Source organism: Amblyomma mixtum, chromosome 6 (genome assembly GCF_055824585.1).
Source record: "Amblyomma mixtum isolate Tamu chromosome 6, ASM5582458v1, whole genome shotgun sequence".
Classification (NCBI taxonomy): domain Eukaryota; kingdom Metazoa; phylum Arthropoda; class Arachnida; order Ixodida; family Ixodidae; genus Amblyomma; species Amblyomma mixtum.
The window spans coordinates 157,212,881-157,225,426 of NC_143017.1; the positions used below are offsets into that span (position 1 = coordinate 157,212,881).

At 49.5% G+C, this 12,546-nt stretch overlaps 1 protein-coding gene across 1 annotated transcript in view; it reads right to left on the bottom strand.

The window, feature by feature from the left end:
• LOC149340921 (uncharacterized) overlaps positions 1-12,546 on the bottom strand; it is a 114,853-nt gene that overhangs the window by 33,991 nt on the left and 68,316 nt on the right. Inside the window, exon 2 of the mRNA XM_089551361.1 lies at positions 7,401-7,609. Within this exon, the coding sequence (XP_089407487.1) occupies positions 7,401-7,609 (209 nt within the window). The remainder of the gene's footprint in view (positions 1-7,400; positions 7,610-12,546) is intronic.

Sequence of the window (12,546 nt, forward strand, 5' to 3'; positions counted from 1 at the left end):
AAGAAGGCGAGACTCCGGCACCGTGAGTGATGGATGAGGGGGAGGGTAAAGGCGTTTGTCGAGGCGGAGCTCAAGGTAGACCTCTTTTATGGTGCGGCGAAGGGTGAGTCTCCCACCGTCCTCCGAGGGCTTGGGCCAGGGGATCAACGGTGCCCGGAAAAGTGTGTCGCGGGCGAGCTGATGGGCCAGCTCATTGCCGTCAATCCCTGAATGCCCAGGGACCCAGCGGAGGAAAACGATGGAAGGCTGCAGTGCGGAGACCGCTCGTTCGACCTCCTGTTGGAGAGAAGGGGTCAGGGTGCGTTTCTGTATGTGGTGTATAGCGGCTTGTGAGTCCGAATAGACTGTGTACTCTTGGAGAGAGGGAAGGAGGGAAAATGACTGGAGGGCATGCGCAATGGCGAGGACCTCGAGGGACAATGCGTCTGGAGGGTGTAGATACGGCCCGCTGGTGTGGGTTTCAGGAGCAGGGAGGTGTGGATGGTACAGGGCGTAGCCGCAGGAACCTCGAGGAGCCACGAAGGAGGCATCCGTGTAAGCTACACCCTGGGTATCAAAGAGAGGGGAATGGTGCTGTGCGGCCGCATGACGACGTCCGGCGTGCAGGACGGGGGACATGTTGGTCGGGAGGGGAAGGATACGAAGATTGGGGGCGGGGGTGGGAATAGGAGAGGTAAACGGGGAGATTGGAATGGGCGAGATACCCGCTTGAGTCAATAACCACTGACCCTGACGGGTAAGGGAAAGCCGGGCAAGCTGCGAGTCACGATGGAGACTGAGAAGAGAACGAAGAGGATGGAAGAGGCCTGTGGCAAAGAGCTTAGTGGTAGAGGTAGTGATAGGAAGGTTGAGAGCTGCCTTGTAGAGGCCCACAAGAGCAGTCTCGAGAGCGTTAAGTTGAGTCTGAGTGAAGGAAGCGTAGGGTGCAAAGTACAAGACCTTGTTGAGGGCCAGCGCGTGGGCAACTCGGCACGCGTGAGCCTCGTGGAGACCTGAGCGTCGAGTGACCACGCGCCGCAGGAGGTGAGTTACAGAGTGGCAGGTGGTGACAGCGCGGTGAAGGGATTGCACATTCTTAGCCGCATGCAAAGGGAAGCCAAGAACTTTGCACTGTGTGACGACAGGAATGGGAGAGCCAGAAAGGTGGAGAGAGACGAAGTGGTTGTGTGAGCGCTGGTAGGAGGAATGGCTGAGAAGGAGAAGCTCGGATTTCTCAGGAGCAGGAGAGAGGCCAGCGGTGGTGAGAAAGGAGTCGATGAGATCTAGGCCACGTTGCAGGGTGTCCTGTACGTGACCGGGAGATCCAGATGAACACCAGAGAGTGATGTCATCGGCGTAAAATATATGATGCAGGTCGGGAATTTCAGCTAGCTGGGAGGCGAGAGGGGCCATAGCAAGATTGAAAAGGGTAGGAGAGAGAACCGCACCTTGAGGAGTGCCTCGGGTGAGGTTGTGGGGGTCGGACAGATAGGTGTCGACTCGAAAGCGAGCGACACGTTTAGAGAGGAATGAGCGGATATAACAGTACATGCGGGAGCCACAGTCTAGGGAGGCGAGTTGGGAAAGGATGTGGTCGTGGCAAACACCGTCGAAGGCTTTGCGAACATCGACGGTCACAAGGGCGTGAATTTGAGTGGGGGTAGGTGACAGAAACGTGTGCTGGAGAACCAGAAACATGTCCTGTGCACAGACGTGGCGTCGGAAGCCGATGAGAGAATGAGGGAAGAACTCCCTGGTCTCGAGAAAATTAGAGAGGCGAGTCAGGGCCATTCGCTCAAGGGTCTTACCAACACATGATGTCAGGGAGATTGGGCGGAGGTTAGAGAGAGAGGGAGGCTTGCCCGGCTTTGGAATCATAGAAATGAGGGAGGAGGTCCAGGAGCTGGGCAGGCAGCCGCTGTCCCATGCATCATTGTAGGTTTTAAGGAGGAATTCTTTGGCGCAGTCAGGAAGGTTGCGAAGTGTGGTGTATGTAATGGCATCCTCACCGGGAGCCGAGCGTGTAGCATTAGCAGCCAGAGCCGATTCGAGCTCCCGGAGAGTGAAGGATTGGTCCAGATCGGGGTTAGGTCCACCGCAGTACACCGGGTAGGAGGGTGCCAGAGGGGGCGGGAGATAGAGAGAGGCGAGCTGATCAAAAACATTGGAGGGAGTTCCTTGAGTGAGGGCTTTCGCTAGAGTGGGAGCAAGGGCAGGCTTAGTGCCAAGGAGGGATTTGAAGAGAGACCATGTGGATCGCGAGTGCAATGCAGAGTCAAGACGGTCACAAAGAGCACTCCAACGAGAGTGCTCGAGGGAGGCGCAGTGGGCGACGATCTCGGCCCGCAAAGCAGTGATCCGGGAGGAAAGTTGGGCATTGTGTGGTTGGGAGCGAAAGGAGCGTTGAAGACGTTTACGGCGACGCCATAAACGGAGAAGGTGAGGATCTGGGTCTTGGATTGGGTAACGAGAGCGAACGCGACGGCTACTGGACGTGAGCGCTGCAGAGATGCGCGACGTCCAGTCGTCGTAGGATTGAAAGGAGTCGGAGGCGAGATTAGTGCGAAAAGCATGCCAGTCAGTGTGAATAATCGGATGACAGCGAGGGATGTGGGAGAGAGAGGTGGTGATATGGATGAGAAAGTGGTCACTTAGAAGAGTTTCGGCTGTCACCTGCCAGTGAAAGGAAAGTGAACCCCGAGAGAAAGTGAGGTCGGGTGTCGTAGGGCGTTGTGAGGCAGTGCCCGCTCGAGTAGGAGAGCCAGGAGTATTAAGAAGGGTGAGGTGGCGTTCCTGGGCCAGACAATGGAGGAGGCGGCCGGGTTTGAGGGTTTGTGGGTAGCCCCAGAGTGTGTGAGGGGCATTAAAGTCACCACCAAAGAGGAGATGGGAGGTAGAAGAAAGAGAGTGAAGGAATTTGCCCAGAGCAGAGAATAAAGAGGAAGTGACAGGGGGTTGTAAAAAGACAAAAGGACGAGTGAGATGCGGGAAGAAGGGTGGTAATAAACCACACCAACTAAATATTTAAGGAGGGTGGAGGGGATGTCAATTTGCTCTACGAGCACGTCACTGCGTACATAAATAGACGCAAGTGGTGTGGCCGTAGTGGCATGGTAGGCGCGGTAGCCTGGGACATTGCGGGCCGTCCGGGTCTCCTGGAGAAGGAGAAAATGAGGTAGGGAGGGGCGGGTGAGTAGATACTGGTGGAGGGGGGTCTTATTGTGACAAAGATTTCGGCAGTTCCACTGCACAATCTCGAGGTCCTCGCCAAACGCCATTATGATAGAGGAGAGGAACGCGATGGTACGCGTTCCTTCTTTTTTGCCGGGGGCAGTGACTCATGGACGGATTGAAGCATAGATGCAAAGGATTCCAATTGCTTTGATTGTGCTTGGAGGGTGGTAAGGATCTGGAGAACCGAAGTTTCCAGCTGAACCAAGCGAGTGTGATGTGCCTGTGTGGTGGTTTCTACAAGGTCAGCCAAAGGGGCGACCTGGGCGCTGGAGGAAGGAGTGGTGAACGTGGCAAGGTGCTCATTTAGCTTGCTAAGCTGGGAGGTAAGAGAGGAGGTGGTTGTCTGGAGGGTTTGAGTCAAGGCATGTATCTGCTGTTGTAGATCGTGGGAAATGCGCTGCTGCTCTCGCTGCTGGCGTTCCAGCATTGCGAGCCGGAGGTCGAAGGAGCGGTTCTCGTCAGTCAAGGATGGAGAGGGTGGTGTAGTGGAAGAGAGGGACGCTGGCACCGAGGATCCTTTAACTATGGCGGCATAGGAGCCTGGTGGTGACGTGATCGGAGATGATGGAGATTCATGATTAGAGGAGGAGGAGGAGGAGGAGGAGGGGGGAGGGTTGGTGGGTTGAGTGGCCCGGCGCAAAGCTAGGCGTCGAAGGTATGCAGCTTTAGCACACTCGCGTTGCTTAGCAAGGATGAAGGGGCAAGTGGGGTCGAGGGAGGGGTGGGTGTTCACCTGGCAATGAACGCACCAGGGCTGGGCACACACATGAGCGGAAGGGTCAGCGGGTAGAGGAGCAGCACAGCGACGGCACTTGGCCGGAACGCTGTGCTGGGGGCACTGGTGGGCGCGATGGCCTAGAGTGAGACAACGGGTGCAGGTGGGAGGCTTAGGTTTATGAGGACGGCACCGGAAGGCAACGCGTTTGAAATAAACAAAGTGGGGGATGACGGTGCCAGCGAACGTTATGAGCACTGATTGAGTGGATCCCATCATGCGAGCAGCGAGAATATCTGTTTTGAAAGATTCCAGGTCATGCATGAGGTCATCAGGAGTGAAGTGGCCCCCGACGTTATGGATGACGCCGAGGCATGAGATGGGAGGATGGGGGGTGTAAGTTTTGATGGTGACAGGCTTACCATGAATCTGAAGATGCGTGACAGAGAGTAGGAGGTGGGCGGTGAGAGGAGAATGAGTCTTTAGAAACACAAGGCTTTGGGCTGGCTTGGCCTGAAGGGTGATGTCGGCACTGGTCTTCGAGGAAAGTTGAGCAGCGGAGGCGACTGCGGCGAGTACGTCGTAGAGAGGTAGCTTGGGGGTGAGGGTTCCAGGGGGAAGCTGGATGGCAACTGTGATGAGCTCGGCGCGGGGTCGGGCTGCGGTGGCAGGCTTACGGTTTGCACCGATGGTGGTCCAGCCGATTTCCTGGGAAGGAGTGTCGTCTGCCGGGGACGTCGTAAGGTCCATGTCTGAGTCCTCAGCCGGAGTCTCAGTGTGCGACGCGGGTGTCGGGCTTGAGGTCTTGGTGTCAGTGGGACCTTTGGCTGGAGTAGGTGCAGCGGCTCCAGCGGCGGCGACGAACGCAGCCGGCTGCGACGCGTCTATGGCCCCGAAGCCCTTGGCGTCCCTTGTAGCGTGGAGTTGGCTAGGTGTGGACGCTGCGCCGCCAACGAACGCTGCCGGCTGCGCCGCGGCCGTCGATCCGGTGCTCCCAGCGTCGCTCAAGGCGTGCAGTGCGGCAGGAATGTGATCGGTTGCGTGGGCGGCGTTGAACGTACCCGTTTGAGAGACGGCTGTCGACGTGGTTGGAACAGGACCCGCGGTGGCGGCATCGGTGGGTCTGGGCTGCAGGGGCTTGGTCAGACGCTGCATTGCGGCGGTGGAGGCGCGGCGCGTTAGGTTTAGCGAGGCGCCGCGCCGCTTCACAGTTTTGGAGACGCTTGGAGGGCCAGTTCGGCAGCAGGCCGTGATGCCGATGGTTTTCACGTGCTCCGGGAGCCTTCCTGAAGCGATGGAGTGTAAATCCAGGGGCGGGCGAGGCCCTGGACCAGGCCAGGGGCAGGTTAAAGCAGAGCGCGGTAGGCAGCCAGCTAACCAATGTTAAACCTCATAAGCAAACCAACCGTTCCCTTGCACGTTTGTAGATGCTGAAACTTGGCGCTGGATACCGCGGCAGGCCGGTTGCTGAAGGGCGAAGACATGCACAATGAAATTATCTGATGATAAAATGAAAAAAAAAAATCGATTCCTAACGCAGTGGATAACTGACTTCCGATTACAAGAACTCTGCCTGTTCTTAAAGGGTGCAAGTAGGCACAAATTTTTTGGGTGTCCGTTTTGCTGTCTTGAAAGATGCGTATGAGACTAGTAATAATGAAAATGAGCTCAAAGACGCAGTTCGCAGCGTTAATAATTAATTACTAACTAACGGTTTTGTACCGACAGTTGTGGTCAGCGTCAGCGCTGAAGCGCGCCTTGACGTCACGGTTAAGCGACCAATCTGCACTACCACATTCCTGACGACGACAGCGTTGCAGCAAACATTATTTGTTCCTGTGAACAACGACTGGGTTCGATCACATGACAATAACTGGGGGCAAGCGCACTTTGACGTCACTCGATGAGGGTGGAAATGCTGTGGCTCCTCGGAAACATTCAAAATCCGATTAAATTGTGTTACACTCAATGCTTGCGACTGAAACTTGCTAGAATGAATTTTCTTTAAGCCCATAAAACAAATCATGCCGTTTGTTCGCGTTCGAAATTTTGTGCCTGTAGCCATTTAATGCAAATGAGGGGTGTAAACGCGATACAATGTCTATAAAAAATCGAGCCCGAGCAACAGGTATATTGAGATGTTCTGTCTATATTTGTTACGTATCAACATGCGCAGAAAAGTTGAGGGCCTGAAGCAAAAAACAAAAACACAGACTTAACGAGTCTGGTATATGCAATATGCCGGCTTTTTAAGTATACGCTCTGTGCCACTTCTCGCGCAAAATACGGTTGCAGTGAACAAGAGAGCGTTGAAGAATTACTGGGTTGAGTGGTTGAATGTTTGCATCCATCTGCTGCTTGCGCAGCGACATAAACCTTGCATAATCAAGAAGAACCCGCCGCAATGGTCTGCTGATCCCAAGGTCGCAGGATCGAATCCCAGCCGCGGCGGCCGCATTTAGATGCAAGCGAAATGCAGAAGTACGCCAAATGGCTGTGCTGTGCCAGCGCACGTTGTATGTAGTCGAAATTTATCAGCAGTGCTCTAGTAAGGCGTGTCTTATAGTCCATGTGTAGCTTTGGGTCATTGTAGACACCACATACCATGCCGTACTAAAATTAAAAAGTGGCCAGGGGCTGCGTTTTGTAGCGTTTTGTTTCGTTTCCCTACAGGAAAAAAATTATGTTACCAGGAGGTAAATGCTCTGACTGGCAGGAAGAAAGTGACGTCACCAGGCGGTAAAGCATAAGCATGAGCCGCTTCAATGTTGTCGCATTGCCAACACACGATGCAATCAGGTGTACCTGTGATTCTTTTCATTCGCTCTCTATTACTGGAAGCGGACTCGTGGTGGCGGAGGCTGTAGCAGACAACACCAACGCCAAAGGACTAGAAGAGACTAAAACAGGAGAAAATGTTTCTCTACCGCAGAAGCTGTCCTATGCCATACAAAATGTAACACGGAAGCGTCTGTAATGCACCTTTGTCTCGCCTTTTGTATGAGAGCAATGTGCACCACCATACTTTAGTGCCCTTCCTCCAGTTTCTCTATCTCTCTCTCTCTCTATCGCGCAGAAATCAAAACTAAACGAACGTTTTCAGCTTTGAGGCATTCCTACTCACGCAAAGAGGAACCAAGAAAATGAGGGACGAAAAACGATCGACATCAGCTAGGCCTTACTGGTCGGCTAAAGCGACCGACACTTCGGTGCTGGCGACACCTAGTGTTCGTTTCAAGTAAGAAATAAAATTTAGTTACTTTACGGTCATATTAATGAACCCTTTACGTAATTGCACGGAATGACGTAATAAAGTGCGGTACATATAATACTGCTGGATAGCTTGTTCGCTTTTCTGGATTTCAGTTGTTTACAAGGGCCGATGAAACAGCTAGGAGAGTCCTCGTGAGCAAACGAGCTTGGCTTCTCTGGCGAGCCCTCGTGCGATGGTGAAGAAACGTGGCCAACTCACGTCCACGTAGACTCCGGACAGCCTGTACGCCTGTCCCGGCGGATTCTCGTTGGGCAGGTACCGGAAGAACTCCCGGTGGTTCTTGTACCACTTGACCGAGTACAGGTCGTCCGACTCGAGGTCGAAGGAGCAGTTGAGCCAGAGGGGGTCGCCCCGTATCACGGCGCTCGGCATGTCCAGTCGAACCAGCCGCAGGCCCGCGCTCAGTCCTGGGGTGAGAAGGAGCGAACAGTGGTCACTCAGGTCTGGCTCACGCCGCGTCAGGTCAAATGTAGATAAGAAGCAGTAAGGCGTTTGGCCGACTAATAGGCTTTTGAACCTTACCAGATTTCCACATGCAAGCATTTTGACCGATAAACGAAAGTGCAAGTGCCTCTTTGGCACTTAGTACACCTACCTAACACTCTATTCAGATTGAGACTCATGTCATGTCATTTTTTTTGTTTTTCGAGAACTGGCAAGTTGACTTGTTGCGTCAAGGGAATTATTGGTTTGGTTATTGGTTATTGGGGTTTAACGTCCCAAAGCAACTCAGGCTATGAGGGACGCCGTAGTGAAGGGCTCCGGAAATTTCGACCACCTGGGGTTCTTTAAAGTGCACTGACGTCGCACAGCACACGGGCCTCTAGAATTTCGCCTCCATCGAAATTCAGCCGCCGCGGCCGGGATCAAACCCGTGTCTTTCGGGTCAGCAGCCGAGCGCCGTAACCACTGAGCCACCGTGGCGGGGCTCAAGGGAATTATCACAAAGAGGGACTCCTGTCACTCTCCTGGTGGTCTAGACGCCATAGACTGTAGGATTACTGATGCGCTGTAGTTGAAAAAAACTTAGCTATCGTCTTACGCGCGAGAGATGTATCTCAATGACCAAACAAGAGTTGGTGACATTTTTTAACCACTTTAAAATTTTGATTTTTATATTTTCTGTGCCTTCTCGAGTGGTGCACCTATTTTCGTGAAATTTATTGCCATCCAGTGATTAGATATTCTCGGATTGACTTGTGACTTTACGCCTTAGATACATCATTGCTATTTTTAAAAACTCAAAGTGGGCGTCTATTTGCGGTAGTTACTAAAGACGATAATTTCTCCATCTTCTCTTTCCAACGACGCCCGTGTCAGTTATAGAGTAGTTTTTATGTATGCATGGTTATAAAGGGTAGATAATATCGCTCTCAAAGATTTCAGTGTTTTGAATTCAGACATTGAAATGTTCAATTCAATTTTAATTCAATTAAAATATTTTCATGTGGATGAACTAAAGGCGCACAACACTTCAGGAATTTTTCAGTGCTATACAGAATTCGGTTTTGTTCAGTGTTGAACGACACGACATTCAGGTACTTGTAGCAGAGGAGACTTTCCAATTGATAACTGTATATTATAAAATATTTGAAATGGCTAATAATCATTCCCGAATAAAAATGGTCGGAGCTCTAGTATATGCTTCCTCTTCTTGCCATGCCTGCGGCACTGTTGTACAGGGTTTTCTTGAGAACGTGACCTTCATAGTACAAATAAGTACAAAGAATAACTGAAACTAGAAAAACACCAAATATAGCTGAAAGAATAAATATAGAGAGACAGCTGCAGAAAAAAAAATACTCAACAATATACACAGCAAAGCAATAAATACTATTTCTGTTAAGCCTCAAGGTTAGGCAACTCAGTTCACCTATAAGGCTTCCAGAAGCACCATAGTGGAGTCTGCGCGAGCTTAAAGACTTCAGCCAAAGCCGAAGGGAACAGAAGACCTCAAATCCGGCCGGCGCCGACTGGGCTGTTAATAATTGCGCACTACTGTAGCAAAAAAAGAAAGGAAACTCGTCTTTGGGAGCTCCAAAGCGGTCAAAACGAACACGCGTTTGTCACTGCAAAAGCGACGTTCCGTATTGGGGCTTCCGTCAAGCAACAGCTTTCCACGAAGGAATTTTGAGTTCCAAGATAATTGAATACGAGATAATTTTTTACTTTTCCTCCTTGTCCTTCCTCTTTGTTAGAGGGCGCTACAACTAAGCGGACTTAAAGTGCTGTGCATGGTTTATATTTAGAGTCTATCCAGTGGCTCTATTTCTGTTAAGTGTGGTACAAGGCCGACAACTAACATTTCCAGTTCGGTATGTTAGTGACGCCAGTTGTTTGCATTTGTTGCAAATGATGTCCGAATACAAGGTGGAAAAAGAATTTTTACGCTGTTGAAGCACTCAGCACAGTATATGCAGGAAGTAGTGGCGGATAAAGTTTCAAATATTTTTGTTGTTCCGGGAAGTCACGCAACGCAAAGTGCATCATAGCAATGGAAACAATTACATGCTTGGGAAAACTTGGAAGCAAAAGCTTGGAAGCAAAAGAGCTTAAAAAAAAGAACAGGTTCCAGTAGGGTCCTGTAATTCTACTGGCCCCGAAACACCTGTTCAATTCTCATTTAGGAACAGAAGCGATCATTGCGATATATACATGCTACCGGCTACTCCAGTGTATAAACGCTTCTAGAAGGAAGTGAATCGGTCCGCCTACAGAAGCGAAAACCCAATTTGCATGAAAACTTATGAATTTATTGGGCGTACTCAGCTCCCGTGCAATGTGTAGTAACATCAGATGCGATGCAATTTGATTGTTATGCTTTTCTTCATTCTCTTTCAACATCTGCAGTCTTTCCTACTGCGCTCTTGAGTTGTACACTTCAAGTAAGATAATTGCCACGCCTTTCTTTCCCCCCGAACCGACTTCTACTTTCTCCCGAGAGGCGCTTTGCCACTGCCATCCGAATTGAGCATCAAAAGACCCTGGCAGTTTCCCTTGTCTTGTCGTAAATGCAGCCAAAGCAAGAGCTGTTCTTCTTCAACCTAAAAAATCGCAAAATTCTTCCACATCTGACTCACCGCCGCCGCGGTGGCTCAGTGGCTATGGTGCTCGGCTGCTGGCCCGAAAGACGCGGGTTCGATCCCGGCCGCGGCGGCTGAATTTCTTTGGAGGAGAAATTCGAGGTCCGTGTACTGTGCGATGTCAGTGCACGTTAAAGAACCCCAGGTGGTCGAAATTTCCGGAGCCCTCCACTACGGCGTCTCTCATAGCCTTAGTCGCTTTGGGACGTTAAACCCCATAAACCAAACCAAACATCTGACTCATTCCGAACCACTGTTCAGGGAATTAAAAATAGTGCCGCTCTCTGAACTTTATCAGCATTCTCTAAGAAAGCGTTGTGAAACAGAGATCAGAAAGCAAAACAACTCGCCTGAGTGTATATCTTGTCCTAAACGAAATAGAAACATTCGGGACAGTGGCTTTTATGAGTTTTGGGAGGTTCCGCCCAGTCGCACAAACTATAGTGATCAGGTGCTGTGCTTTCAACTTCAAATCTTACTTAATCATTTATTATACATATATATGCATTTGTTTTCCATATTTTATGATATTTTGGCCTTTGTACGTAAGCTACCTCGGATATAGTTATAATTGTATAGATTTGCCTTCCAGTGTGATAATGTTCTTGCTTTCCTGTTTTGGTTTCTCGTGTGTGAAGCGTTACTAATATATTCTTTGTACCTTTTGTGTTCTTCATTTTGGCATTTTCTTTGCATATTTATTTGAACTGCTGTGCTACTGTCAAGTAGACGGTCAGTGGATGCTGTCAATCTTGATTATGAGTCTTTTTGTCCACTTCCCGCAACATCACTCTCTAGATGTTGATGTTGAAATAAAAATGGTATTGGACTATCACATTTCCACACAGTCGGCCTAATATAGTGACTATATTTGAATTCAGTTTCACCTTTATCTTTTGACCTCTTTGTTCCTGTCTGAAGCGGTAATAGAGTCATGCAGCAGCGCTTTCGTTTTAATCTTTTCTATTTGTGCATTCTTCGTAGGCGCTCATCAGAACTTTATACAAACTTGAAAATTTGTGAAGGAAACAGCGCAGTAGACATGGAGGTGACACAACAACACTCGCTGTGGCACATCAGCGCCTGTGTTGTGTCAATTCCTTGTCTTCTGCGGTGTTGCCTTCACTTGACTTGATGGACAAACTATCCCGCCAAAAACCCCCTTGAAAAGTTGGGCAGGTGTAACATCCAATAATTTTAGTGCAGTAAATAATACTGATATCCGCACGCATGCACGACCTTCAAGACCTAGTACTGGTGTCACCCCTAATTAACAGTTCGTTGTCTCCGAGAGATGCGTATCATCCGCGGCAAATCCATTTAGGCGCTCGAAGGAAGCTGTAGTACTTTCGCTTGAGAGTTTAAAGCCAAGAGAACGAGGGCAACAGCCGCGCCTCTTGCAAAAGCCGTTACAGATGCATAGGCGTATAAGGTTTCCCTACTTTATTGGGAGACGGCGCTTCACAAGAGTACATCTAGAGGCTGTCTCGGAGAGAAAGGTGTTGCTCTTCAGTAAAGATTTTCTCTCTCGATCTTACGTCCCCGCCCACTTCTTCTCATTTTGGACGAACGCAAATAAAAAAGGAAGTATTTCATACAAGTTTACCGTTAAGCCATTCCGTTGTCCTTTAAGCGTGCTTTAAGTCACCCTTTTAGAAAGAGTTCAAACAAGATGCCACAAGCAATACATATTTAGCCTTTGGCTCAGCGTGAAGAATTACTTGCAGCAACTAGACAAGACGTCTAGCGGTTCTAGAGTGAGGTAGCAGGGCAAACTTTACAGGGGTTAATGGATATCCGATGTAAACGAGAAGGCAAGCCCTGTGTTCAATTAACTGTCAGAAGAATGGAATTTTATTATTTTAGGCGCTTTCACAATAAGAGGACAGATTTCAAAAGGACAGTGCTTTAAAATCTGCGAGATGCTCATTTAGCGTGGTTGGAAAGATTAAAGGATAAAACAAATCTACGAAATGAATTACCTCAGAAACGAGAATTATATGGAAATTTCCTTTAGCAAAACCATTAGATAGACTAGATATTAATGCGAATGACTGAATAAAAGAAGGAAAACAAAATAATTTCGTTGTCTAGTGGCCATAAAGTGAATAATGCTGGAGGTGTATTTCCAGTTTTCTAGGCGTGAGTCAGCGACAGTGAACAAATATGTAGTTTTTCTTCTATCTCTTCTAAAGTAAACGGCATTACAATATTAAGGATAATTAGGAGCTGTACATTAGGACAATTTACAGAGGAATGAT